Source organism: Pangasianodon hypophthalmus, chromosome 23 (genome assembly GCF_027358585.1).
Source record: "Pangasianodon hypophthalmus isolate fPanHyp1 chromosome 23, fPanHyp1.pri, whole genome shotgun sequence".
Taxonomy (NCBI): Eukaryota; Metazoa; Chordata; class Actinopteri; order Siluriformes; family Pangasiidae; genus Pangasianodon; species Pangasianodon hypophthalmus.
Window position 1 is genome coordinate 16557057 of NC_069732.1, and position 26063 is coordinate 16583119.

At 39.1% G+C, this 26063-nt stretch overlaps 1 protein-coding gene across 5 annotated transcripts in view; it reads right to left on the reverse strand.

The window, feature by feature from the left end:
• Positions 1-617: 617 nt before the first annotated feature.
• Positions 618-26063, reverse strand: part of elfn1a (extracellular leucine-rich repeat and fibronectin type III domain containing 1a) — a 69641-nt gene continuing 44195 nt past the window's right edge. For all 5 annotated transcript variants that reach the window (XM_026929461.3, XM_026929459.3, XM_034298357.2 and 2 more), the window contains one exon: positions 618-5033. In XM_026929461.3, coding sequence (XP_026785262.2) covers positions 2272-4662 — 2391 coding nt within the window. In that variant the 5' untranslated portion in view covers positions 4663-5033 and the 3' untranslated portion in view covers positions 618-2271. The remainder of the gene's footprint in view (positions 5034-26063) is intronic.

Sequence of the window (26063 nt, forward strand, 5' to 3'; positions counted from 1 at the left end):
TGAGGCAAAAAGGTTGTCATTTCATTTTACAAATGGCATGAAGAATCTTTAATATTGTTCAATTGTCTTCAGTCTTTATAGGATTCTTACAGTGCTTTGTTTATTACTAAAGGCATATTTTCATGGTGTCCAACATCAAACTGCCAAAGGAAAATATGAATTATTGCTGCAAATATGAGGTTTGTTGAATGACTCACATTGCGTTCACAGTGTCTGGAGTGGTTACTGGAACAAAAAAAGCTTGCTGGCAGTGGCATGCTCCCAGCATCATGATGCATCAGGAAACTGAACACATGCAACATCGTTGACACTCATTCTTGTCTAATTGATAATGTGCCCAAACTGTAACATCTTTATATGGCAGTATAAATGTATCTATACGTTACTTGTTTTGGGTCTTTTCAAACTGAATGATTTCATTGAAAAATAATTGAAAAATTGCAGAGTACAGAGCACATTTAGTTTTTTTTTTTTTTTTGATTAGTTTACAATCATCACAGTTCATACTGTTTAGAAAGTTATATCATTGGACACCAGACAGAAATTATCATTAAGGTCTTGGATGCATGAATTTCCCCTTTAACTTCACAGTAGTCTGAAAGCAGGTAACATAGTAATAAGAAATAAAAATAACACTTTATTGTGCTCTTGGTTGTCTCTTGATGTATTTCAGCAACAGCTGCTTCAGTTCACATTGTCCAAACATTTCTAACATTTATGATATACAGTAGGAGTGCTACAGTATGCAATATAAAAACACATAGATTACTTGCTAGATTGCCTATAAATTGGTCAGTTCTTGAAATCTATTGAAATGCTCCTTTAAAAAAGACAAGAAATAAAGACCTTTCAAAACCATCAACACTTAAAGAGAAAGAAAAAAGCAGTTACACATATATTTCAGAAGTTTAAGGCGATTGAAATAAGAAATTGGATGCCCCAGTCACTTCCTGTAACACTGTTCTGGTGATGTAATCCAGTGGCAACAGGTCAGGGTGGGAATAAATCAGTGTCTCTCTTCTTGCATGTCTCACGTTCTTGATCAGTGCCATAGCTACAGCTCCTTTCCATTAATTGATTTTCAACATTTACAAAAGAATCTGTGTTTGTCAAACAGTAGAAAACAAACTAACACACAGATCTGTAAATGTCTTTTTTCTAGTCGGTTTGGTACTGTTGAAAGAGAACTGATAAGAAAAGAAGTATGAATAACAAAACATGCAGCTGAAAAGGGCTGCATTTTCTATCATGTACTGTATGTAATACATTCATCCTCAGGGCTGAAGAACAGAGGAGACATATGCACGATATGAGTTTATGAGCTGTCACTCAAGCACTTGAGCTGACCATCAGATACTGGAAATCCTTACCACAGCAAGCATTGTACAATTGAAACAAAGGTTACATGTCTGAAATAAAAGAAACTTACCAGTAAACAAATCTCCAATGTACAAAAATTGATTTCACTGAAATGCGTTTTCATTGATGTCATCATTTGGTTATATAGATCTCTTCCCCAGTCCTGTACATTTTCCCACATCCCAATTATGCAGATGTTTCGGATATACCTCCCACTGATCTGTTTTGAAGTAACAAGCTATCCAAATTTATGAGCCTTTAATAACATTGTAATATTGTGCATTTTGTTTAGTGACATGAATGAAAAATGACAAAGCAGACTAGATTAAATGGTGTTTTGAATGGACGTATACCATTCCAGTGACAAGTGCAATGTTTATCCATCTGAACTCCAAACATTCATTATAGACAAATGTCACAGGAACTGATTCTAAAATCCATAATCTAAACCTGAATCAAACGTGTCCTATATTTTTTTCTTATAACCACCAATCTTTGCAAGTATAAAAACACTATATTGTACATTAGTCCCTTTGTATTTATAACTCAATATATAGGGAGAACTGTTCATTAATCAATGTACAGTGAGAAGAAATATGTTTCCATAAGACATCTGTCAGTGTATGATGCTTTTTTTTTCTCACTGTACACAGTAGAAAATCCATTGTCACAGGACTTGGCCATGCGGAACCAAATACTTATAATCCACTTGAACATATATATTTTTAAATTTGCACTGTGTTCTCTTCTTGTATATATCCTTTTGGTAAATTTACAAAACTAAGAGTGTATTCCCAATTTCCCCCTTTCCCCATTAGTCAAAGTTGGCTATGTCCTCCATTAAAACGCAATTCAAAACTCATTCTGTTTTCATGGTCCAACAAAAAACACTTGAAGAAACACTTGAGAAGATTAAGATTTATGTTGGGCTGACACACCTTTCCAGTAATCTAGAATGTCATGCAGGTCCTCATCCTTTGCAAACTGCACTTTTTTACGCAGGGCATGGCCTGCTGCCATGTATTCCTCATCTTTGTGACGTTTGCGATGGAGCTTGAAACGCTCCCAGATGCTGTGAGTTGGTTTGCAGTAATACTCAGGGCTGGAGGAGTAGCTGAGGTTATGGTACTGGGGAGACAGCTGAGAATAAGCCAAGTCTCTGGGCCGAGGCCGTGTCAGAGGCTCCAGGATGGATGCTTTGCGATTCTCTGGTCCCTCAAGCTCTTCAATTTGGGCATCAGGGTAGGAGTGTCTATGTTCACTGTATTGACGCATCTTCTCTGCCTCTGCTCTCAGTATAGCGGCTGCTGGAGTAATGGTCATGATGGTCTCACCTGTAGGTGAAGTCTTCTCTATATATTTAGACTCTGATTTGTATGCCCCCTCAGAGCGGTAGGGCCTTGGACTGCGCATGGGACCACCAGTTGCCGTGCTGGGTCGCTTTGGGGAGGTGTTTGAGGAGTGATGTCTCTGTAAAGAGTGGTGGTAGCTATCCTTGTAAACAGGGGACAGAAAACTAGACTTGCTCTGGGGTTGCTCTGAAATCAGAACTAACTGGGGCTCTGCTGTTGAAACAGCTCCAGATTTGACTCCTTGGAAAGAAGTTGACTCTGACTTCAAAGCATCTATGCAATTGTTAATAATCTGGTTGACTTTATCCACCTCCTTTGCAATTGTGGAGATCTCAGCAACAGAGCCCTGACTATTGCTTGGCATAGGCATCTCACACTCTCTTCGGTCTTGATGCTCCCCTGTTCTTACATCCATGTAGTTGCCCTTAGCCATTTTTGGCGTGTCACTTATATCCTGAATTTTGTACTGATCCATCTCACTCCCAGAAGGCAAATATGGCATGCGAGACATACTCTCCCCAGCCATTATTTGCTTTTGAGACACCCTGGATATAGTCCCTCCCTCCAGTTCACCACCATATTTGAGCTCTATTATGTTCTTCTTCATACTACCTGCCTTTTTGTGCTTTTCATCTTGGTACCTCTTCTTTCGCAAGCAATAGTAGACCATTCCCAAAACAATTACCATGCTGAAAAGGCATCCTAGGATGGTCATTATATAGTGAGTGGCTGTTGCATTATTAGCCTCTCTCACTCTCCCAGTTCTGGGGCCTGTGGATAATTTGAGACAGGTATGGTTATAACGCAAAGAATTGCGTATGGAAGCCACACAGTAGGTATATTCAGTGTGAGGTTTCAGGTTCTTTAACTCAATATCTTCCTTCTGCCGTTTCAGATTCTGAATGTCTGTGAAGAAGCTGTTGTTATACAAAACAAGGATGTACATTTTCTTATAGGGATGGGGTATCTGAACATTAATGACTGCATTTGTGTGGGAGACTTGTTTCAGCTTCATGATTGGTTTCACATCAAGGTCTGGGTAAGTGGGACTAATGCTTATTTCCTCTGGCTCACTACCAGAGGGACAGTCCTCCAGCTCACAAGGGGTAACATCTGGAGAGAAAGTCGTGGTCTCAGGAGGCACAGGGATATACGGAGTCACATAGTCCTCCGTGCACACAGTGGACAGCATATGCAGTGCATTGCGCTGAGTAGGATTGTTCGGATTCTGGCTTAGGAGACTGTAACCAGAAACGCCTGCAGGAGAATCGCATACCATCCTTTCATTCGTTCTGTTGGGGAAGACTGACAGCCACTTAACAAACCCCAGAAGCTCACAAGAGCAGTTGAATGGGTTGGTGTAAAGCTCACAGGTGGTCAGCTTGGTGAGGCTGGTGAAGGTGTTCCCATCTAGCACCTGAATGCGATTCATAGAGAGGTCTATGTTTTCTATGTTTGGGCACTCCCAAAAGGCATTGGGTGTCACAGTCTCAATTAGGTTGGCCTGGAGGTAGAGGTACTGCAGCTTTCCCAACCCCCTGAGAATCCCTTCTGTTAGGTTACGCAGTTTATTGAAACCTAGCTGGAGTACTTGTAAGTTGAATTGAGCTGAAAAAGCCCCATCCTCTATATAGCTAATGTCATTTTTTGTTAGGTTTAGGTATGTTAGGTTGGCAAAGCGGCTGAGGGCAGAGTAATGGATACTTTTAATCTTATTTTCATTCAAGCGAAGGTCCACAATGGTGCTGTTGATATGCTGAGGGATGGCCTCATAAGGTGGCTGGTTTTGGCTGCAGATGGCCAACCACACAAAGCCCTTTTCCCCTTCAATGAGCCAGCAGTCCCCTCTCACTCCACCGATGTGAGTCAGATAGATTATGGCCATAGACCAGATGAAGGCACTCATCACAACACCACCACTACAAGCCATGGATGCCTTTCTGGAAATCATGAACAATGGTAGTAACAATTAGGTAGTGATGTCACTTTTAGTTTCTATTAGGCTGGACAGAGCCTCACAGTATTCTGGCAGGATAGTCAGCTGTATCGTTTTATGTAGACAAGGTGCAATAGGTGTCCAGAGTCTAGTCACGAATAGGAGTTTTCACATCAGCTTCAGTTTCTAACCTTTGTTATTCTTTTGTGAATAGAATTTGCACTTATAGAGGGTTCCCTTAGAGAGAAGTGTTGGGGTTGTGGTCTATCACCACCTCAGGTTTGTTTGTGCTTATTTTCTCCTGGGAAAAAACTGATGGCTCTCATCCCCTTGTATTTTCCCCTTTTCCATTGCTTTAGTCTCATTTATGGACCCAAAGGTACAGCCTGTGAAAATGAAAAAGATACAGAAGATGGTAGTTAGCAGTCACATATACTTTGGTAGAAAAAATAATTTTTGATCAGACATATAAAAGCAGTTTTGACATTCCATAAACTATGGATGTACTTATGGATGGATTTATGGATGTACTACTGTCAGTTACAAACTTGTAGTTGAATGTTTGTAATATACAGCATATTCAGTTAATGTGAGCACATTTTTATTTATTCGCTATACACTCTTTACAGTGTTAAATGAAATAGCTTTGTTTTCATTGCCCAGCCTTCCAATTATTTGGTGCACAATTTAAGAGGTGCAGTCCCTGTGGCATATTGCTATTATAGCACACCATTGGCCAATTACCACTTGACAGGTTGGGGAAAATAAAGCGTCCCCGTTTTTCACCCCATTAACTGTGAGACTGTCAGACTGAGACAAACCAATGCTTAGGTGCTGCATCAGATCAATTACACCATGCCTTGTTAAATGGCTCCCTGGAAAGAGCCAATGGATTCTAAAACTAGTTAATCAATTTCTTGTTCACATAGGAAATACAGATATGAACAGTATATTTGTAACAGGTTGTTGGATCTTAGAAGAAAGGTTTTACTGCAGTGTTCAGTGAGATGAGCCTCATTGTTACAGTAACAATGTAGAGAAATTGCAAGAAAAGTTTTGATAGTCATACGATTGGGTGATACGACAAGAATATCACATCATGATACCAGAAGATATTTCCATCATACATAATGCAGCACAATATATAGGTTTGCTAACAAACTGGCAGCAAACACTAGTTACATATGTAACTGTTTCTATAAATGCTGGACAAATGCCAGGGGTGGTGAGAATCAACCACCATGTGTGTGTGCACATGAATGCCAAACCTCCCACAAAGTCATTATTTATTTACAATAAATACTGCTGTCATACAGCCATCTTTCACTTGGACCTTCTTGCCAAGTTCTCACCAGGCAGGTGCTGGTTCTGACTGACATGGAACCCATTTGGTTATACATAATTAGTGTTCTATTTCACGAGGCTGTGTATCAAAGTCATCATGGGGGTTCATAACTCATCCTCATGGACATGTTATTGTGTCATCAGACAAGCATACCATACTTTCTTGAGAGTGAGAATCACTCAAGGATTACTACTACTTCCTACTGAGGGTAAACTTCACTTGAACTCACCACAGAGCACATGGCTTGTGATTCAGTCTGTAAAATCTGGCAAAGGTAGACCATGATCTCCATGGTCGCCCCTCCCAAATCATGACCTTATAAGATTCTACTGTATCTGGGTTAAAAATGAATGGGTGAACTTCGTAATATTAAGGTCAGTGACATTCCACTTAGGGCCACCCTGTAAGTTATACTGCCATAGTGTGGGTCGAATGGCATCGAAAGGAGGATGGCACATCTTGACTGTGTTCAAATAACCCTTTCTTTCCACAATGACCTAATCAGTCTTTAGACAGTAGAGCATCCTTATGGTGTTAGCCAAAGCACACAATCAAAAATGTCATTAGTGTGTCATGTGTCTGTCATAGAGTGTCAAGGTACACTATACGGGCAAAACTATGTGGACACCTGACTACTACACCCATACGTATTACCATGGAGTTGGCCCCCGCTTTGCTGTTATAACAGCCTTCAGGCTTTCTACTAGATTTTGGAACATAGCTGTGGGGATTTGCACATTCATGGAGCATTAGTGAAGTCAGGCACTGATGTAAAGTGAGAAGGCCTGGTGCGCTATCTGCATTCCATTTCATCCCAAATGTGTTCAGAGCGGTTGAGTTCAGGGCCTGGGCCACTTGAGTTCTTCAACCTTGGCAAACCAACTCTTTATGGGCCTCACTTTATGCACCAGGGCACTGCCATGTTGGAACAGGTTTGGACCCTTTAGCTCCAGTGAAGGGAAATCTTAATGCTACATCATACAAGAACAAGACAATTGTGTGCTTCCATCTTTCTGGCAAAAGTTTGGGAAAGGCCCACATATGGGTGTGATGGTCAGGTGTCTAAATATAGTGTACAGGACTTTTAGTTATAGAAAATATATTATTGTGCCCCAAAATTTTATCTACCATAGAGTACCTGATACCTGACTTTCACACCCCTATCTTCCCTTGAACATCCTTTTCCAAAACAATGGGCATTAATATGGACTTGGTCCCCCCCATTGCTGCTACAACAGCCTCCACTTTTCTGGGTAGGTTTTCCACCAAATTTTGTAATGTGGCTATGGGGATTTGTGTCCATTCAGCCACAAAAGCATTACTGAGGGAAGGCTCTGATGTCGGGCAAGAAGGCATAGCAAACAGTTAGGGTCCTAGTTCATCCCAAAGGTGTTCAGTGAGGTTGAGGTCAGGGCTATGTGCAGGCCAGTCATGTTCTTACACACCAACCTTGGCAAACCATGTCTTCATTTATCTCACTTTGTGCACAGGGGCATTGTCATGATGAAACAGGTTTGGACCCTTAGTTCCAGTGAAGGGAAATCTTAATGCTACAGCATACAAGGACATTCTATACAACTGTGTTTTTCAAACTTTCTGGCAACATTTTGGAGAAGGTCCACACATGGGTGTGAAGAACAGGTGTCCACTTTTGGCCATTCCGTGTAGTTACAGCTCTGATTTTAAATTACTATTTTAGGCTTTATGAGGTGACAATGTTTCATGTGCTTTTGCTCTACTGGCTTTTTAATAATTTCATTAAAAAAACTTCAATTTAAATCGGTGAGAACTTTGAAATACTTACATTTGGATTTATGAAGAAATAATTTTCCCAGCACTGATGTGTGTGATTTTGAGAAGCATAAGTACCCACTCTAATTAGACTTCAAATGACCCACAATGAGTGTCTCATATAACCTAGCTGCTATATCTAGTTTAGAAATCAGAGCAATAGAGAGAGACAAAGAGCACTCTTTGCTATCGTTGTGAGCTTGATTTACATCTCACACAAGTCATCTTGAAGTGACTTATACAGCATGGCATGCTTTTATAGGTCCACAGATACCCGCAGTTCTTAAATCTCTATAAGGCAGACAAGACTGGTTCAAGACTGGGTTCCCGCTTCCCATGCACTGACAGATTTATATGTTAGACAAGCGTCATATTTACTCTGCTACGAGGATTAGATTCTCTCTTGCTGGGCTGAGAGCTAAAAATTGGAGGGATTACAGTGCTTACTCTCAGATTTAAACAAAAAAACAATATGTTTGATTCAAAGAATCACACTGAGGCACACTCAGCCAGAAAATATAAATTCTACAGCAAGATCATTTCGCTTTGGCTAGAATGAATGGAAAGGTATGTCGAAAAGCAAGAAGATATAAGCTAATACTATAGGTGTTCAGGTGTTTATGAAAATTGTTGTATCTCCTCGGTGCTAGATACTGAAAACCTTGATTTGTTTCTTAAACACACGACCAGACCGGGAGGGATTTCCTGTCATGCGTAATTCTGCCTACAACCCAAGGGCAGATCTTCCTAGACAGAACCACTCTTTATTTTCTTTGTCCTGTATTTCCAAACCTTGCAATCCCCTTTTAGAGTCGGATTGGAATCCCCTACTCATTCATTTCCTCTTAAATTTCAATAACCTGCAAAATACCAAAACAGTGACACAGACACAGAGCAGTCACATAAGTAGAAGATGGAATGTGGGCTAAATATAGAACATATTAGATTTTCTCTCTGCAATTCCATTAGCAGGAAAATTGTGAATTTTCTCTTTATATTACAGATCTGTTTCTTCATTCGCTTTCCTGAATATGAGATGCTATGCCATTACACCTGGTGTGGAAAAGTGGGTGAATGGTTAAGGGAAAAGAAATGTTGCTCTTTTTTATATTGCCTTTCGTCATTCTTTTATTTCTATAGAGCTCAAGGTTTGTTCACAAGCCAGTAACAGCTATCCTTGGATAATGCTATCCTTTCAGACATGCTATACAGTTTTAAAAAAAAAAACAAAAAAAACAGCCTAGTACTTATAACAACTGGTTATTGGTTTCCTCTGATTGGTGGACAAAATGAAATTTCCAGTTTTCCCCTCACCCCAAAAGTTAATCCACTATACCTCAATCATCACAAGCAAGGTGGCAAGTTGTAAAGTAACCATAAATCAAGTTCTTTCTGTGGTTGTTGACATATGACATACTGTCTACCTTTAAAAATGGACAAATTATGCACTGTAGCTAAAACAAGAAGTAACAGCCATCTTTAAGCCAGAATATGTTGTTTCCCTCAGCACATAGTTCTAGCATCAGATTCATTTAATAAAAAGTGTACAATAGAAAATTATTCAGATGAAAATTTACTTCCCATTTGATTTTTCTATTTATTTAAAAAAAATGAGTCTAGTCTGCTATTTTATTAAACTATTTACAGACAATTTTTTATTAGCTTTTGATGCATGTATTTCATAGCTAAGACATACAGTGCTAAACTGGTAGCTATGAACTTACCTTACTTTTTGGAAGTAAATTTTGGAAACAAAATCTGTCTTGGCTGATCAACTACATTGGGGATAAATTGGAAAATGGTGTAGATTTTTGTCTGAACTACTCCTTTAACCATCTGCAGTGATTTAAATAATTCAATCCAGAGCCATTTTTTTCTGTTGCTTACCCCAATCCAAAATCTATTCATGTTAAAATTGATGTCCTGATGTCACAGATGAGTGTCTCTTGGGACGTGGACAGAGGTCTCTAGAGGAGAAGCAGGGGACTGGTCTCTGTAGGACCTTGATTTGCACTATTGCAAAAGTGATGATTGGGATGAAATATATGGTCAAGGGAATTATGGCTCTATCTGCAGTAATATACTGCAGCGATCAGGGGTCATCTTTTTTTCTAACCTTGGCCTGTCTTACGTAGACTGCTGTACATAATGTGAGTTGTTGTTGTTTTTTCCGTTTTAGGAGATGCTCTGACCCAGTCATCTAGCCATCACAATTTGGAACTTGTCAAAGTCGCTCAGATCCTTACGTTTGCCCATTTTTCCTGCTTCCAAGACATCAACTTTGAGAACTGACTGTTCACTTGCCGCCTAATATATCCCACCCCTTGACAGGTGACTTTTTAATAAGATAATCAATGTTATTTACTTCACCTGTCAGTGGTTTTAATGTCATGTCTGATTGGTGTATTTAGAACTGTATATACTTCTGCAAACGTACATTGGTGAGCTAATATTTTACTGCATGTATAGTCCATGTGCATGAGTTGTGCTGTGCACTGATTCCTGAGGAACAAGGCAGATGCAACATGAGAAAAAAATACTGGAGAAAAAAACTCATTCTGAGCAACTTTTGAAATTTCTAAAGATGACTATAAGAAGGTGTGATGTAAATTCTGCAAAGACTGTTGTATAATAATAAAGTACCTACCACAGTGCAGCTTTGGAATAATGTTCACTACTTTAAAGTGTGAGTGTGGCATTGCCATGCAAATTGTAGCCGGCCATGCTTAGTTTCTAAATTAATCGTCATGCTATAGTCAGGGTTACCAGATGCTCATTTCACAGACTCTTCCTTGACATTTTGAACTTTTACAATGCTATAATTAATTTGTTCAGCGACTTAAATTGGCTTTGTACTTCATACAGGCACATTTTCACAGCTCATGAATAAGACAGATTTAGTCATAATTTTATGAAAAGTAAGTGTGTGCAAACAGCAAATCTATCAGAGCTCTAAGAGTACAGTTACAGAGGTACAAGGAAGTGAACAAGGCCTACAGGAGAGCTAACCAGAGATAACTGCCTTTCCAATTTATTCTTGCATTATACATAAATGAGAAATTGATACTAAACTACAAAACCGGTGCCAAAGCAGGCTGTCATACCTGACACCATATTTCACTTGTGCATCCTCCAGTTTTTCAAACAATCCATATTCATATCATTTAGAGTGGACTGTCAGTGGCAGGCACTGGGCAAGCTAACAAAACTGAACTTCATTTCCAAAGTGCCTGAGGAGAAGCACAGGCAGCCATATGCTTGGCAGAGGGTGCATGGCGAATGGCTCGGACCCATGGGCTTGTGTAGCTCTGAGATCAGAAATCCCAGTGCTCTGGGACAGGCCCATGGCTTTCATGTCTGTCCCTCTAGAGCACTGATCTCCAGCAAGTAGCACAAAGCTGCAACAACTGAGCACTTTGGTTTGCTACATTGTCTTGAGCCATTAATTTTTAAACCATTCATTTTAGGCATATTAAACGGTCAATATTGTGTAGCGATGTGGAAAGACTTGTTTGTATTTGAATGTGTTCTATTTATTTAATTATAGTAATTTTGGGAAAGAATAAATGCATTACGGGCATCAACAGCTCTAAATTGCACCATAGTAGGCCAACCAAGAAGCTTAAATGTCAGAGCCTCTGTTACTGAAGCCATCTGATGTCCATGCAATAGCCTTAGTGAGGATGACATTTACTAAACTCAACTCAAGAGACTTCGATCCTCTGGGGCTAATTACCAACAAACTGCCTCACTGAGCAGTAAGACATTATTATCATTTCCTTTATTGCAGTATGTGTAAAATCTAAACAGCTACCTGTTAAAAAAAAAAAAAGTTCACCTTGAGATACTGCAGGGGAACTTAAAACAAAGAGCACTGAGGTGGAAAAGGAGAGATGACTAGTGGAACCTTGCCCTAATCCATACTTGGCTCAAATGTCCATGAAATGAATATGGGAAAAAATGCACCAAATCATCGAATGACTAAAGGTGTAGAAAAAAAAACACACTCTATTCTGTGTCTCCTTGGTCTGTGGTCTTAATGCCAGAGCCATAGCCATAACAAAATGTAAACCTCTAAAAGTGCAGAAGTCACCATTTATAATCAATTGTAGCTTTGTCTTCAGCTCTATATAATGTTGTGCTCCACTCTGTTGAATTAGCAATGCCCTGAAACTGAAAGGCAAGCAGTGTTTTTTTTTTTCTTTCCTTTTCTCCTTTGGCTCTGTACAATACAAGCCAAAGGAGAAAAAGCATCATTACTGTATATCACTTATACACAATTAACATGTAGAATAAAATGCCAATCCAGATGTAATACAGTAATGCAGTAATTCATTTTTTATTAATGAAAGTGCTCTGTTGTCCTGGGTTCTGTAATAAGCAATGTCAGCAAGTTGTGGTTCCACTATCACTACACCATCCCACTACAAAACAACCTAAGAATATGAAGAGTGCAGTAAAAAAAATGAAAGTGTCCAAAAATGATAGAGGCCAAGCAAAAGGGAACCCAAAAGTAAACATCACTTCCTTCAGAAATTTGAGAGAGTCATAGGTGTAACAGTGCTGAAGGACCCAGGTGCAGACGATAGATAAAAAATACAGAAATGTAGCGAGCCAAATGGCTCAAAGACAGGAAATGGGCAAAATCATGGCAAATAGGGCAGGCAAAGAAAATCCTAAGGTAAAAGGCCAGAATAAAACACAGAATAAACAGCTTAGAATTGCGCTAGAGGGTCAGGGTGAATGCTGACTAAGAGGTTGTATAGATAGAGAATAGATAGGATTGTACATGGTAACTGATTCGGGTGTCCATGGTAACTGATTCATGACCTCTAATTGCAACAAGACATGGAATTGTCAGGGGTAACCATGACAACCATGGTTGGGAGGTTTGGTGTCATTATCCTGACTGTAACTTTAACATTGTTATAAAAATTTATAAAGCTTGCTAATTCTATAAATTATAAATTTCAACAGTGTAGGCATTACTAAATTTGTTTACACTGAATCAGTGGTAAGTTTAATAAAAGTTTGCAAGATTGTCAACTTAAATTTAAATAAGTATATCCATTAACCACTTAAAGTTAAATTTATTATTCAGTTATTCACCTTATCTCTCTGTAATGATTTATTTACTCACTACAGTGTAATTAATAGGAAAGATATTTAGTTAGGAGAGTGAGGAATGCACGTCTGGACTGCCAACCCACAAGACAATTGGTTCATGAATGAAACAGAAAAAAGCTGGACAAGCTAAAAATAATGTGATGATGCGTTTGAAGTCACCCATAGGTCGTTAGAGTCTAATTGATGGGTTTAAAATACCCACCTGTATTGGGCTCAGGAACTGCTATTAATATCTATGACTCTATGAGTACTTTGAGACTTGTAATATGTATAAATATTTTTACAAGCACTCGCTTTAGTCTTTCTGAGTTTTAATTTATTTTATCTAATGTTCAACTGTTGAGGAATGTGTCACTATCTCCTTGTATGAGGTATTGGGATTGATAATGGGTTCATTTCTAATAGCAGCAAGATGTGTACAGTACATCAGATACACAGGGATATACTGTATAGTATTAAGGATGACATAACTATGATTTGCTTGAGTGAACATCTTGCATCTTGCACTTACACTTAATGCCCGCACAGACTCTAGCAAACACGAGCATGCACATGTCGTTGGAATACTGTCTGCTGAAGAATCGTTGTCATAACAACAAGTTCTCCATACAACAGCATGACCTCCTCGCTCCACTCTAGGTAGGTGCGATGTCACATTCCACCATGTTCTCTGCCTACGTTCTGTGCAAGTGTGAACGGGTTCACAGTAGGATAGGGAACAGTCATAAACGTATCTGCAAATAGAGCCATCAAATGAAATGTGTGAGTGGGAATGTATCTTAAATATTGCATTTCAGGCTGGCTTTGATACTACGTGAGGTGACCCAGCAGAATGCCGAGGAAGGTGAACTGCTGTTTCAGAAGGATGGTCCTGCTGCGCTGTGGCTGTGTCCCACAGGCCTTGCTGAGACAAAACACTTTTGACAGCAGCCACTCCATTTCAGCCTGTACTGAAACAGGAGCAAACCAAACATGTCCATGCTTTCTATGCCTCTGGGGCTCCGTGCTCTGTAATGAAAACCTGTTCTCAAAACAGAATCTCTTCTAAATCGACTGGATGAAATTGATAATGTAACTGTCCTCCCACCAGAAAAAAAAAGAAGCATGAAGCAGGTTAAACAGCACTCATCTTTTATCTCCCTCCATCTATGTGCTTGTTTGAGATTTTTTTTGCTCACCTCTCTCCGTCTCCATCCCACCAATTACAAAAATACACTGTACCAAATTGCCTCCCTCAGTTGTCTCGCCTCATACTATAATCTCTCATCACTCCCCTTGGCTTAGACTGAAGCTGATCCATTCGCTTCCATCTTGATGTCTTCTCCATCCATCAGAAACCATTTGGAAATATGTGTGTGTATGTGTGTGGCATGCGGTGCAAGAAATGATTGTCTCTGATTCTATCCTTCAGAGACGAAGAATCCACAGGTGTTAGAACAATTGAGTTGCAATGAAGCGAGCACTCCTGGGAAAATGAGGAACGTTGAATCAGAAGCTCCCTGAATTCACCTGCAGTCAGAGAATTAGAAAGCAGTGGGAAATATGGTTCATTTTTTGGATGGTACTAGCACTTTGCACCAGGTTAATTATAAGATAGGCGCAGGTCAAAAGTCGGATCTCTCCACAGAGAAGTGATTCACTCGCTTATGACATCAGAAACACTTTTTCCACCCTGGCTGGGTTTTTACTTTGACTTTTCAGTCAAGAGCACGGACAGCCACAGGGCATAGCACACTAATTATCTTTATCTAACTTTAGCACTCCGATAAGTGAAAAGTATTGTGCTTGCCTCAGTGTGCTTTAAACTCATTTGTTTATCAGACAAAGCCTTTTATATCCTCATGGACTGCCAGTGCCTCCACATATAAATGGAGGCTGGAGCAGTCACCTCTTTCCCTGTGGCACTTTTCAGTGTGACCTTGTGGAAGCCATATTAATTCAGTGATGTGGTCAGCAATGGCGTCACGCCTTAGCCCACATGAGGATTGGTTCAGGAATGAAACATAGACACGCTACAGAGTGGATTGAGCTGATCAGTTTAAAATAGTGTGAGGATATATTTAGGTTTTTAAGTCAACCGTAAGTTGCTAGAGTGATGATGGGATTAAAATAAATCATACTTCTGTTCAGTAAGACTGTAGTGACTTCAGGAATCTCTATTAATTTTTATGCTTTTGGATTGTTCCACACACGTCCATCCGTCCGTCCATCTGTGTGTCTGTCTGAGATACTCATTAGCGTGATATCTCAAGAACGAGTGGTTGAATGTTTGTACGATTTACATATAATCATCATTTTAACCAGCAGATGAACTGATTAGATTTTGGAATTGATCCAAACAGGGTTAAGGTCACAGTAAGGTCAAATGTTGTTGGTGGCCTAAACACACCTGTTTAATTAATTGATTAATTGGTTGATTGATTAATTGATTAATTGCTGCCTTTGGAACCTTGTTTATGCTTACATACACTTATTTTCGTCCATGTGGGTTTATTTATTTTTATCTAAAACCAATTCTAAATATAAAGTTCAACTGTTTCTGAGGAACGTGTCATTATCTCCGTGCCTGTGTAACTACAGTTATTTTATTTTGGTAAATTTGGAGCTATAAATACTTGGAAACCAGTTGAAGATGGCTTCATTGTTATCTCATTAGGCATTATTGTTCTCCCTTGCCACGGTGTTTCCAAATGGGTTCAAAATGTCTTACTGCAGCAGCAGAACAATTTAACAGAGCAAAAAGTTAAATGTCAGACAATTAATTATTCAGGAGATTAAGAGCACTTAGAGAGGATTATACTCATTAAAAAGACTACAAAAAAACACACCCTGTCCTAAAACAAACATCAACTGTTCTAAACATGACACTGTGTTGCATATCATGTTAATTACAAAGCAATAATTTAATAAAATAAAATACAGAATTAGATTAGCTACCGTGTTACCAAGATGTGTATAGGTGTATTAAAGGATCAGCAAAAAAAAACAAATCCATTTCTTCAACAAATATCAAACGTCCAATATATAATCATTATTATCGTTATTTAAGATGCGACAAAGGGAAAAATAATATATAAAAGTCTGTGTATATACTATTATACCATATAGATATATAGTATTACACTAAAACAATGCAACAACACATGATTAATGAAGTTAAAATATAATTTATTTATCTTCTGGCACCCATTATCTTTGGAAGCCTGCAAACCACCTGGCATCATAATCATCCCTTCAGCTAATTACAATAAAGCTGAACACCAATCAGTCTGCAATGCACCTGGTTTGTCACCAAAATGGTGTCAGTCTGTAACTCTGTGTTAATTCAATTCAGCACATGTAAGCACGAAAAAGGCACAAAAGAAACCTGCAGACTTTAATGCAATTTTCCAGTCCATCAACCCAGCAGTCAGTTCTTAGGAGCAGCTTGGGTGGGGTGGGGTGAGAGGAAGTGGGTGCCTCTTCCTCTGCTGACTCAGGACATGGCAGCACACATACACACACACACACACACACCAATCCCTATCCCGAATGCACAACCCCACGTGATGAGCAGGTGCCAGCTCTTTCACCAGCCTGCTAGTTGAGCATGGATGCGTCTGCATTGTCTACGAATTATGGAAAGATATTGTGCCATAGGTTATGCTGGCAAGTAGAAGAGTTACACAGTGGAGAGCTTCTCTGCAGTTGGAGTGCCCTACTACAAATAAGCCCAGGTGTCTATAATGCCTGATTACTCTTTACTGTCCCAGAGTTTTTTGCTGATACAGAACTGGATTACGTTGAACTGACCTCTCATTTAACACACACTTTTTGGCTGTAAGCCTTAGTCACACCTATACTGTAGTTCTAAAGATCAAGGGCACACTGACAGACAATAAACAATGCATTTGAATTTATAAGATATATCCATATTTAAGATACATATAAGTGGATCAACTACATTTATAAATAAAAGTAGAAAGCAAAAATCACACATTCACCTTAAACGTACAGTAAAGGGCATTGACTGAATCACCTGTGTAATGATTTCTAGTTACGCGAACATGACACAGCAAAAAATAATGCAAGGACATTGTGTAGCCACCATGGAAACCTCTTACAAAGCCTCAGCATATGCGTGAGCGATCCTTTAATAGACTACGGACACAAAGCCTGCATGTAAGGCTCTTGGGCACAACAGGGATTAGTCTAAAATCAAAATAAGTTTCATTCCATAAACAATGTCTTGACGTGAATACTGGCAAGGTTAGATTAAATGTAAAAAATGGCCTGTTGTGCTACTGTAATTGCAATAGACCCAAATTATTATAGGGATAAATATTATAAGGTTGAATATCATAAGGATAGTTTAATTCCTTATAATATATTTATATGTTCCACAGCTGAAACTACTTGTGCAGACACTAATGCAGTTGATTAACAATGAACACAAAAAAAGAAGACTTCTTAAAACGTAAAATACAAAACAGCTCATCTTATAATTTTATTCTTTATGATAAATGAACACTGAATGTTTTTAAACAGCAACAAAAGGCTATAGATGGAAAAAGCTAACTGTCAGTAAAATCAGATTTTTGTCACTGAAACATTTTAGAAAGTTCCATCCTGTTTTCTAGGCTGTTCTCTTAAACTTCTTGCTAAGCACTCAATTAAACTAATCATTTGAGCACTTCTTTTTGGAGAGATGTGCAAGATTATAATTATGTGGCCAGGACATCCATTGTGAAATGAGTACTGTATGTGAGAAAGTATGAGAAATGCTCTTTAACAAAATGTTACTAGTTGGTCATTCATATTATAATGGACCCATAATAGATTTAGGGCATTTGGTTCATAGCACTGAAATATTTTCTGCAAGCGATAGAGAGCATTTAACCCCAATTTCCCTGGTGTTATCACTTGATGGTTAAATGTTGGGGTTGAATGCTCTATTAAGTGCTCGATCAAGCTATTTCCTTTAATCTTCCCTCAAATAATCCAGTGTAATTTTTATCTGCATGCTGCATTGTTTGGTGTGTATTCCCCCAGCAGCCACAGGATAAAGAAAGATGACCAGAAAAATTAAGCTCACATTAACAAAACAGCCTACAGGTAAATTTGTTCATAACTTTTGTTCAGAATATTACAGCTTTTACCCCTATTTTTTTCAGTGTTTATATTCAAACCACAACCAAAATGATACTTTGAGCTCCAAGCTATTTTTCACAGCTGTGATTCTTCCATCGAAATAATTCACTCGACACCACGGGTCATCAATTCGATTTGACCGGGAGCCAAATTCCTGTAGAGCAAATATTGTTTGGGCCAGAACTCCCCACCCCACCAAACTAAACATCTCAACACCTCACACACATTAACACACACATTCCCTCATTCATACTTATAACTTGTGGACACTCTCAGCTGAAAATTCATGAAAATAAGAATGCATTTACAAAAGGCACCATTCAGCAGGCGCCATCTCAGTCTTTACATGTTTAATCAAGTAAGATTAAAAAGAAATACCCATTAAATGAGTCTTACAAGTACAGTCACAGTTGCTTGGCACATTTTATTTGGTTGAAAACTGAAGGTCCAGATAGAGACACATCTTTCAGTACCAATTCCTCCTCATTTACATTCTAACTCCTCGCTGTTTTTCCAAAATTACAGTGTAAGACATATCACCTATATGGAGTTATACATAATCAGTAGGTCTTGATGGTAGAGCATTATTTAATAGTTTATCCTTTTTTAAAATTCTACATCATTTAAAATTTGCAATTTGATAAACTCAGCTACTACACCATCATCTTTTAGATGTCAGCCTACAAAAAGCTTTGCTTTTCTATCCATTGTTCTTACTGTATTTCCATTTCCTGCACACTAGAAAGATGGGTCCAGCAGAAAGACAGGAGCCGGGCAAGTGCTTGCAGACATCAGCCTCTTCTGTGTTGTGTGTGATCTGTTTCACTTAAATTCATTTCCTCCATGCATGGGAAATACAGTATGAATAGCAAATGGTAGCTGAGAGGGAAGGAGCGAAGCAAAGGCTTGGTGAGTGGATGCTGGAAGGAGAAACGGAATCAATCATGCAGAGAACGCCGTGGCAGTGAGGACATTGGGCCTGCAAGAAAATTTCCAACCCCCCACCTCCACAGCCCACATGTGATCTATCCATGGTGATGGAAACTGCAGAGAGCAGACAGAAGCAGTGAATTGGTTGAATGTGAATATAAACATTGCGAGCTGTCTTGCCAGATGGACGGTTTGGGAAATAAGATTGTTTTTCCTCTCTTTTTCAAGATGAAATCATTTGACATGGCATATTCCTGAGGGCACAGAGTGGGGGAAAGGAAGGTGTGAGTACTGAAGGTTATGAGCAGGGGTGGCTGGGGAAGAGAAGAACAGCACAACGAGTGCCATTTGTTTATCATAATATATAGTCGAGGAGAAGACAGACCAGCTAGAGACAGGTAAAGAAAAATAGCATTTGTCTGTCTGCATATTATAATGCTATGCTTTTTGGCAATACTAATTACATAATAAGGAAAATAGTATGACATACAGTGTATTTCAACATTTTCAGCCTTTGTATCTTTATTGCTGTTGTTCAATTTGTGGGCTTGCTATCACAAGGCAGTCTACAGGAAAACTGTGCTTAAAGATCAAATAACACATCAGATATCTGATGCACTCTTGAGATTTAACAAAATACTCCAAGAGCTAAAACAGGGATTGACTTGTCTATTTATTGTGCAGAAAGCATTCCTGTATTGTTACCATTGCCATTGTGTTTTCCTGTTCTGGAACACCTGCCAACATTGCTCTCGTTAGATTTTACTAGTGGGACCCATTTCATACCCCTACAGGCATCCTGAGGTTCCATCCTCCAACAGAGAAATGAGTCAGCCAAACAACCTCTCTATCCCCATCACCCCCTTCAAAGAGTGCAGCTGTTCTGCTGCCTCCATTCGTCCCCAGGAGACCACAGCCCACATTCCTCCCCAGCCAAGCTCACGCCATTACATCCACAGGCACTTTGCCTGCTCACGCAAACTAATGAACCACTGCTACACCAAGCCACCACTATTTACCATACCTCATGAGAGAGTTAAACTTAGCGTGATCTGTGGTCTTTAGAAATGCTGCTGGATCTCAGTTATATTCGAATGCTGGAACATGAATACAAGTAGTGGTCAGAAGGGAAGGTAGATATCTACCTTGATCAGTTACCTAAGGGGCTTGGTTTAATACCCATAGAAAAGGTCTAGCTGTACATATTTGATGGATAACGTTTTTAAATGTCAGAATTTTAACCTTTAGGTGGAGTCGTGACTTTTATACGTGGAGTGTTTTTTCGATGAGCAGCAGAGTTTAAAATCCTGTGGGCAATATTGATATTGACACTATATGGAGGCCATTCTGGGAAGCCATTGTGATGTGGTGTTAAAGCGTCTCTCCATGCTTTGTTTTGTCTCAGTGATTCTTTTCAGTACCTGGGAGGAAGAGAAGTCTGTAAATCAGTCTTATATGGAAAAAAAGGCAGCGCATCTTCCAGGGATAGTAAGGAACTCTCAAATATCAGATGGCGTCACCTGATCACACTTGGCACTGTTCCCCTTCTGAAGCAATACACTACATTAGCACAACCACAGGCTATCAGCTTTGCTTCCGCTAACCCTTCCAAGCAGATGTGGCATGCTTCCAAATCATGGCCTCAAGTAGACCCTATAAATGAATTTTGCTCTCATTTGGCTCATTGAAGATGAAGACTAAATTCAGGCTCCTCCATGTGCCAGAAAAATATCACTGTATGCACACAGTTACCACTGCATAGCCAAACTAACAATGTTTTAAATAATGCCTACCCTTATTGATAGAATGCTAATCTTCACAATCCTGAGTCTTGAGACTGACTTTTCTTCATGTAAAGTCTGCATATAGAGAACTGAAATCCTCCACCTCCATTTTCAACATGTGAGTCCATTCACAGTGCCATTAACACCGGACAAACAATGAAAAGAAGAGAACCCATGCATGATTGTCAAACTTACTTCGAAGAGCAAAGCCAAAGTGCCACTAGATGGCACTTTCCCCACTTCACACAACACCTCTCCTTCATTTCGGCTCTGACATCACAGTGTGCATCATACAGCTATTACCATTACGGCTCCTGTCTGAAAGAAAATACTCCTGAGACAGTTTAAAAAAAAATCTGTACAATCAATACCCATGCAACTAAACCACAGATAGGACTGACACTATTACAGAATCAGTCAGTCAGATCAGAGTCTGAGCCTGACTCTCTTTCTCTATCAAGAGTGCATTAAAAACATGAATAAGTAATAGTTTGACGGAGCAGGATGCATCATCATATAACTCTAGATTTAAAACCGTCCCTAGTGCAGGAGTGAATGTTATTTATGTTATTCGTGTTACTGACTGTAGCACAATCTTGTACCTATTTATCCAACAAAAACTTCTTATTACTTTTAAAATGACCACAGGGTAATGTGGGCTAAGGAAGTTATTTGCCGCTTTAATGATTATGATGTAGTTTTAAGTCTGTTTAATCTGTCTTGTAGTCTTTGTACTTAATCTGTACACAGCACACATATATTATATACATACATTCTTTCCAAAAATTGGTATACAATTTAATTAGTATCAATTATACCTAGGGATGCACTGATATCATTTTGTTTTTCAGACAAAGTACGAGTGCATGTGGTTAATTTTGGTCCTTTCTGATACCACTTCTGATACCAGATGTGTCTCTGCTGTGTTTCCATGCGAGCTACTGGCAAGAGAAAGAGCATCAGTGCACTTCAGTTTTAATCTGGTTTGGCAATTCCAGCATTCAGTGATCAATTATGAGTATATAGTATTAACTGTTTATTGATTAATAATCAATGGAATAAGCCTAGTTCTAGAGCTACAAAATCCCCCACTGAAAGCCACGCCCCTCTCAACCAAGCCTATGGACAGCTCTACTTTTACTAATTACTGAAATTAGTAATTGATTAATAATTTACTAAAAACTGAAATTCGCCAAACCGTCCTGAAGGGGGCGCATATACAATAGACTGGATGCACAGCCCCCAAAACCCAAAAGAGAGTCACTTTGCTCACATTTGCTCCTCAGCTCTTTTCATTATTAAGACTTTTTAAATCAGTAAGACATTATTAAATCATTGTTTTGTGCGTAGCAATCTGCCAGCTGTAATTACAAAACCATTCACCTAAAAACATGCCATGAGACAGTGGATCAGTGAATAACCATTGTGTTTATTTAGTTTTCCCATGTTGGTTTAAAATGAGTGTCATAATGTGCAAACCCTTTCCTCTGTAGCTACAGGTTGCACATACATGACATCTTTGTAGTTTATGATTTTAAATAAAGTGCACAAAATGTGGTTTTGTGATCTGGCCTTTACGATTAATCACTGATGTCCGTGAACATTTTATTTAGCTCTGTTTATGTTTCCCCAGTTTAAACAGTGGCCATTACAAGTGCACGTGTGTGTTTTTACACTTAGACTACAAAACTCATAATGAATTCTAATAACTCTAAACTCTAATAATGCTGTAGATGCTCTGAGATGCTGTAGTTCTTTCTCTTGATATTTTCACAGAGAACAGTTGGCAGTCTGCTTTGCTTTGATCGTTAATCTTGAAATACATCCAGATTGCTGTCATTCTGTGTCACATGTTTCATTTGTGTGCCAATGCACACTACACTTATGGCGCATAGCGTCACCTGGTATCAGATGTCAGTATGTCGGTAATGAGCTCAGTATCGGGGAGTTACCAGTTTCAGTATCAATGCATCCCTAATTATAACAGTAATTAGCATTTAAAATCCACAGCTACAAAGGGGAAAAAAAGGACATTCCTTTTAGGAGTAAGCCTTTGTTCTGTTTCAGTCTTTGTCAGCTTAAACCAAAATGAACATTAGGTCTTGGTTTAATAGTGTAGCCGTTAAAAAACAAACATACTCAGGATATCCATGAGCTCATGACTGTTTTTGAACCTTTGGGGCCATAAGAGATACATTACATGTATTTGATACATCACAGAGATACATTACATATGTGCCTACATGATTCTTGTTCACATTTTGATGCAGATGCATTAAAGAAATTCTTTACCCAAACATTCTACTGTTGCTTATCAGAACTGAAATACAGATCAGTATCAGATCAGTAAATCAGATCATTCTAAGAAGTACCTGCTAGCTTCTGCTGTTATCTAATTGAGCATTCTGGAGTAAAGCAGAGCCAATACCGATTTTTACTTCATTGCACATGCACAGACTGGTCTGGCAGGAGCTAGACTGAGAGAGCTTAAAGTGGGAAAAGAGATTATGGCAAAGGTTCGTTCTATATGAAAGGATCCTGTCTATGCTGGCCCATGACAGGGGCCAAACCACATCTGCTTTGTAGAATTTTATGGTGGCTGTCCATATACATCATATGATATTTCTCTTCATTATTGCCGCTCTCACTGTTAATTCTTTGTATGCACGAATCTCTCATCAACCAGTTTAGAACAACTCAATTGTTCCCATTGTTAATCATATAGTAGAAACCAAGCACATGCCCTTTTTTTAATAATGGTTGGTCATCATACAAGGTTACAAAAGAGGCCTTCATCCATCTTGTCAGGCAGGAGAAAGGGAGCAACAGTAAGTGGCTGTGGGTAAATGTTGTCACAGTGCATTCAGACCATTAGCATGGTGATAGTTCACCAACATTATCATTAACTCTGGTCACAGAGCATTGGAGTGTGTGCTCAGCCATGCCTCCAGCACTCATCATGACACATTGTACACACATTTTGAAAAATGGCTGTTGCTGGGGAACTGAGAACACACAAATGCAGGGGGCTGTAAAGACAACTCCTACCTTTGCCCAAGTATGTGATTAACTCTTGAGTATAGGTTGAATGAAAGCTGAATGACATATGGAGATGTAAAGACACCTTGGTGGTTTCACAAATGTATCTTGCAGATTAACAAGCTCTGGGAATGCATGCTTAAGCAACTCAGATACTAACTAAAAACTAAATCCATTTAATTAGGAGTCTAGATGGAAACCTTAGAAAACTGGTGCCTTAAAAACTCTTCTGGACTACAGGTTTGTCCTATATAAAGCAAGCTCCTGAGTGCTGTGTTAATTAAATGCAAGGCAGAGGTTTTAAGGAGATTTAAGTGTAAGATTCTAATAACTTATAGTATATAAAGGAGAAGAATGAATCCTTTTAATTAAACTCCACACCTTGGCCAGTCACTTTCACTGATGTTTTACTATGGATGTTACAAAAGGTGCTTTTTCTGGAATTTGGCTGAGATAAAAAGCAATGTTTTTAAAATTCGACTGATCTAACTGAATCACTAGACTATGCTTATTGATGAACCTGGATCTCTCATTCCCTTTCCAGTCAATGCTAGGTAAAAAGGACTGCACTAGATAAAGGGTACAAGTGTTTGCTTTACTGCTGGTGATGAAGGTACTTCAAATAAATCATAAGGTCACTGATGTGCCTATGTGACCTCTGTAAATACACACCTCCTCACCAGTAATAAGACAGTACCACTGCCTCAGAGATGTCTGAATTTACAAGATGGTGCACATCGTCCAGATGTGAGAAAGGAGGGAGGGAAGAAGCTTTACAAATATGTAAAGGGAAAAAAAAATCTCTCTAAAGTGGTGATCTTATCTGGGTTGTGTACAGTCCATGCACAAATTGTAGTGCTACACTGAGCAGACGTGTCCCTGATACATTCACCCGCTTTCCGGAAAGTGGAAATTACATGTGGGCTGATAAGGCACCACAGCTCCCACCAATTGGCTTTTATTAATCCTCTTCACTTTCACTGAATGCAGCAGCTCACTCTCTAAATATAAGTCATTAGAAATGAACAATTACTTTAGGCTGATATGGCATGCCGTGCCTCTTTTTCATGCGCCGTGTAGATAAGATGATTGTACAGGAGTGCTAATGGCCCTGGCGGCATGAGGGACACCACTCCTCAGCTGGACATAGAAATGATGGCATTAAGGCGATGTGGCAATCTGATTTCCGGAGGTAAGAAAAACATTAGCTCCTCAGTGGAAATACATTTACCTGTTCATGAAGAAAGTAAGGCTTTGTAAACCTTGAAAAAGTTTCCCAGTGTGTGGCCTTGATGGTCTCTTATGTTTCATGGAGCTTCCTATTAGAAACTGTTGTGCACGTAAAGGGTGCAATAATGTTCTACGGACCCTTAGTGTGTAAGGGCTGTAGCTCATATGTCTGACAGGCACTAGGGACAGGGAACACAGATGAAGGTTCAGGTTGTCTGAGTAACTTTGGAGGAGAAAGAGCAATAAGAGGATGACTGCTTCACACACCATAAATTTCACCCTTCACCTACAGCTAACTGCTTCTGGGGAGGGAGTTTTCCTACAGCATATGATGCAAATAAGCTCTTTAATCATATGGTATAATATTCTCTGTGTTAAAAAGCTGAATAGTAATTACTAATAAACTAGTAATGAACAGAAAACAGATACATTATCTAGTTATAATTGCTATAATATATCAAATTTAGTACAAAATTTCAATTAAAGAGGCATGTGTAGCAGAGCGTCTGATTTGCATTATTGTATTGCTATTCTAGGAGTCTGGATCATGCAAGAAGGGGTACCTACCCACGCACTGCTCTTTATGGATGGATGATACCAACTTGCCCTGAGTTGTCAACTTTATGTACAATTGTGCAGCATCTACTAATAACGAAAACTTTTTTTGCAATTGTACAGCACAGTGTCTCTGGAAAGTATTCACCCTGTAGTGATTATTTAGCTTTTTGCTGTATTGCAAAATAAAATTGAAGTATATGAGAATGTGTAGATGTCCTCAGAATTATTTAAAACTGAAAAACCTACCTAAAAACTGTTAATTCAATAAATATTCACCCCCCCCCCCCCCCCTTCATTTAACAGTCCAAATTAGGACTAGTATTTAATTTTCTTGAGCAGTCACACTAAAAACAAGGTACACCTGTGTTAATTTCAAATACCCCTGTGTCCAATTGTAAAGCTGCACAGCTAAAATGGCAGATCAGATCAGTCCTGCTGTGTCATGAGGACCAATGAACTGCCTGTGAAGCTTCTAGATGATG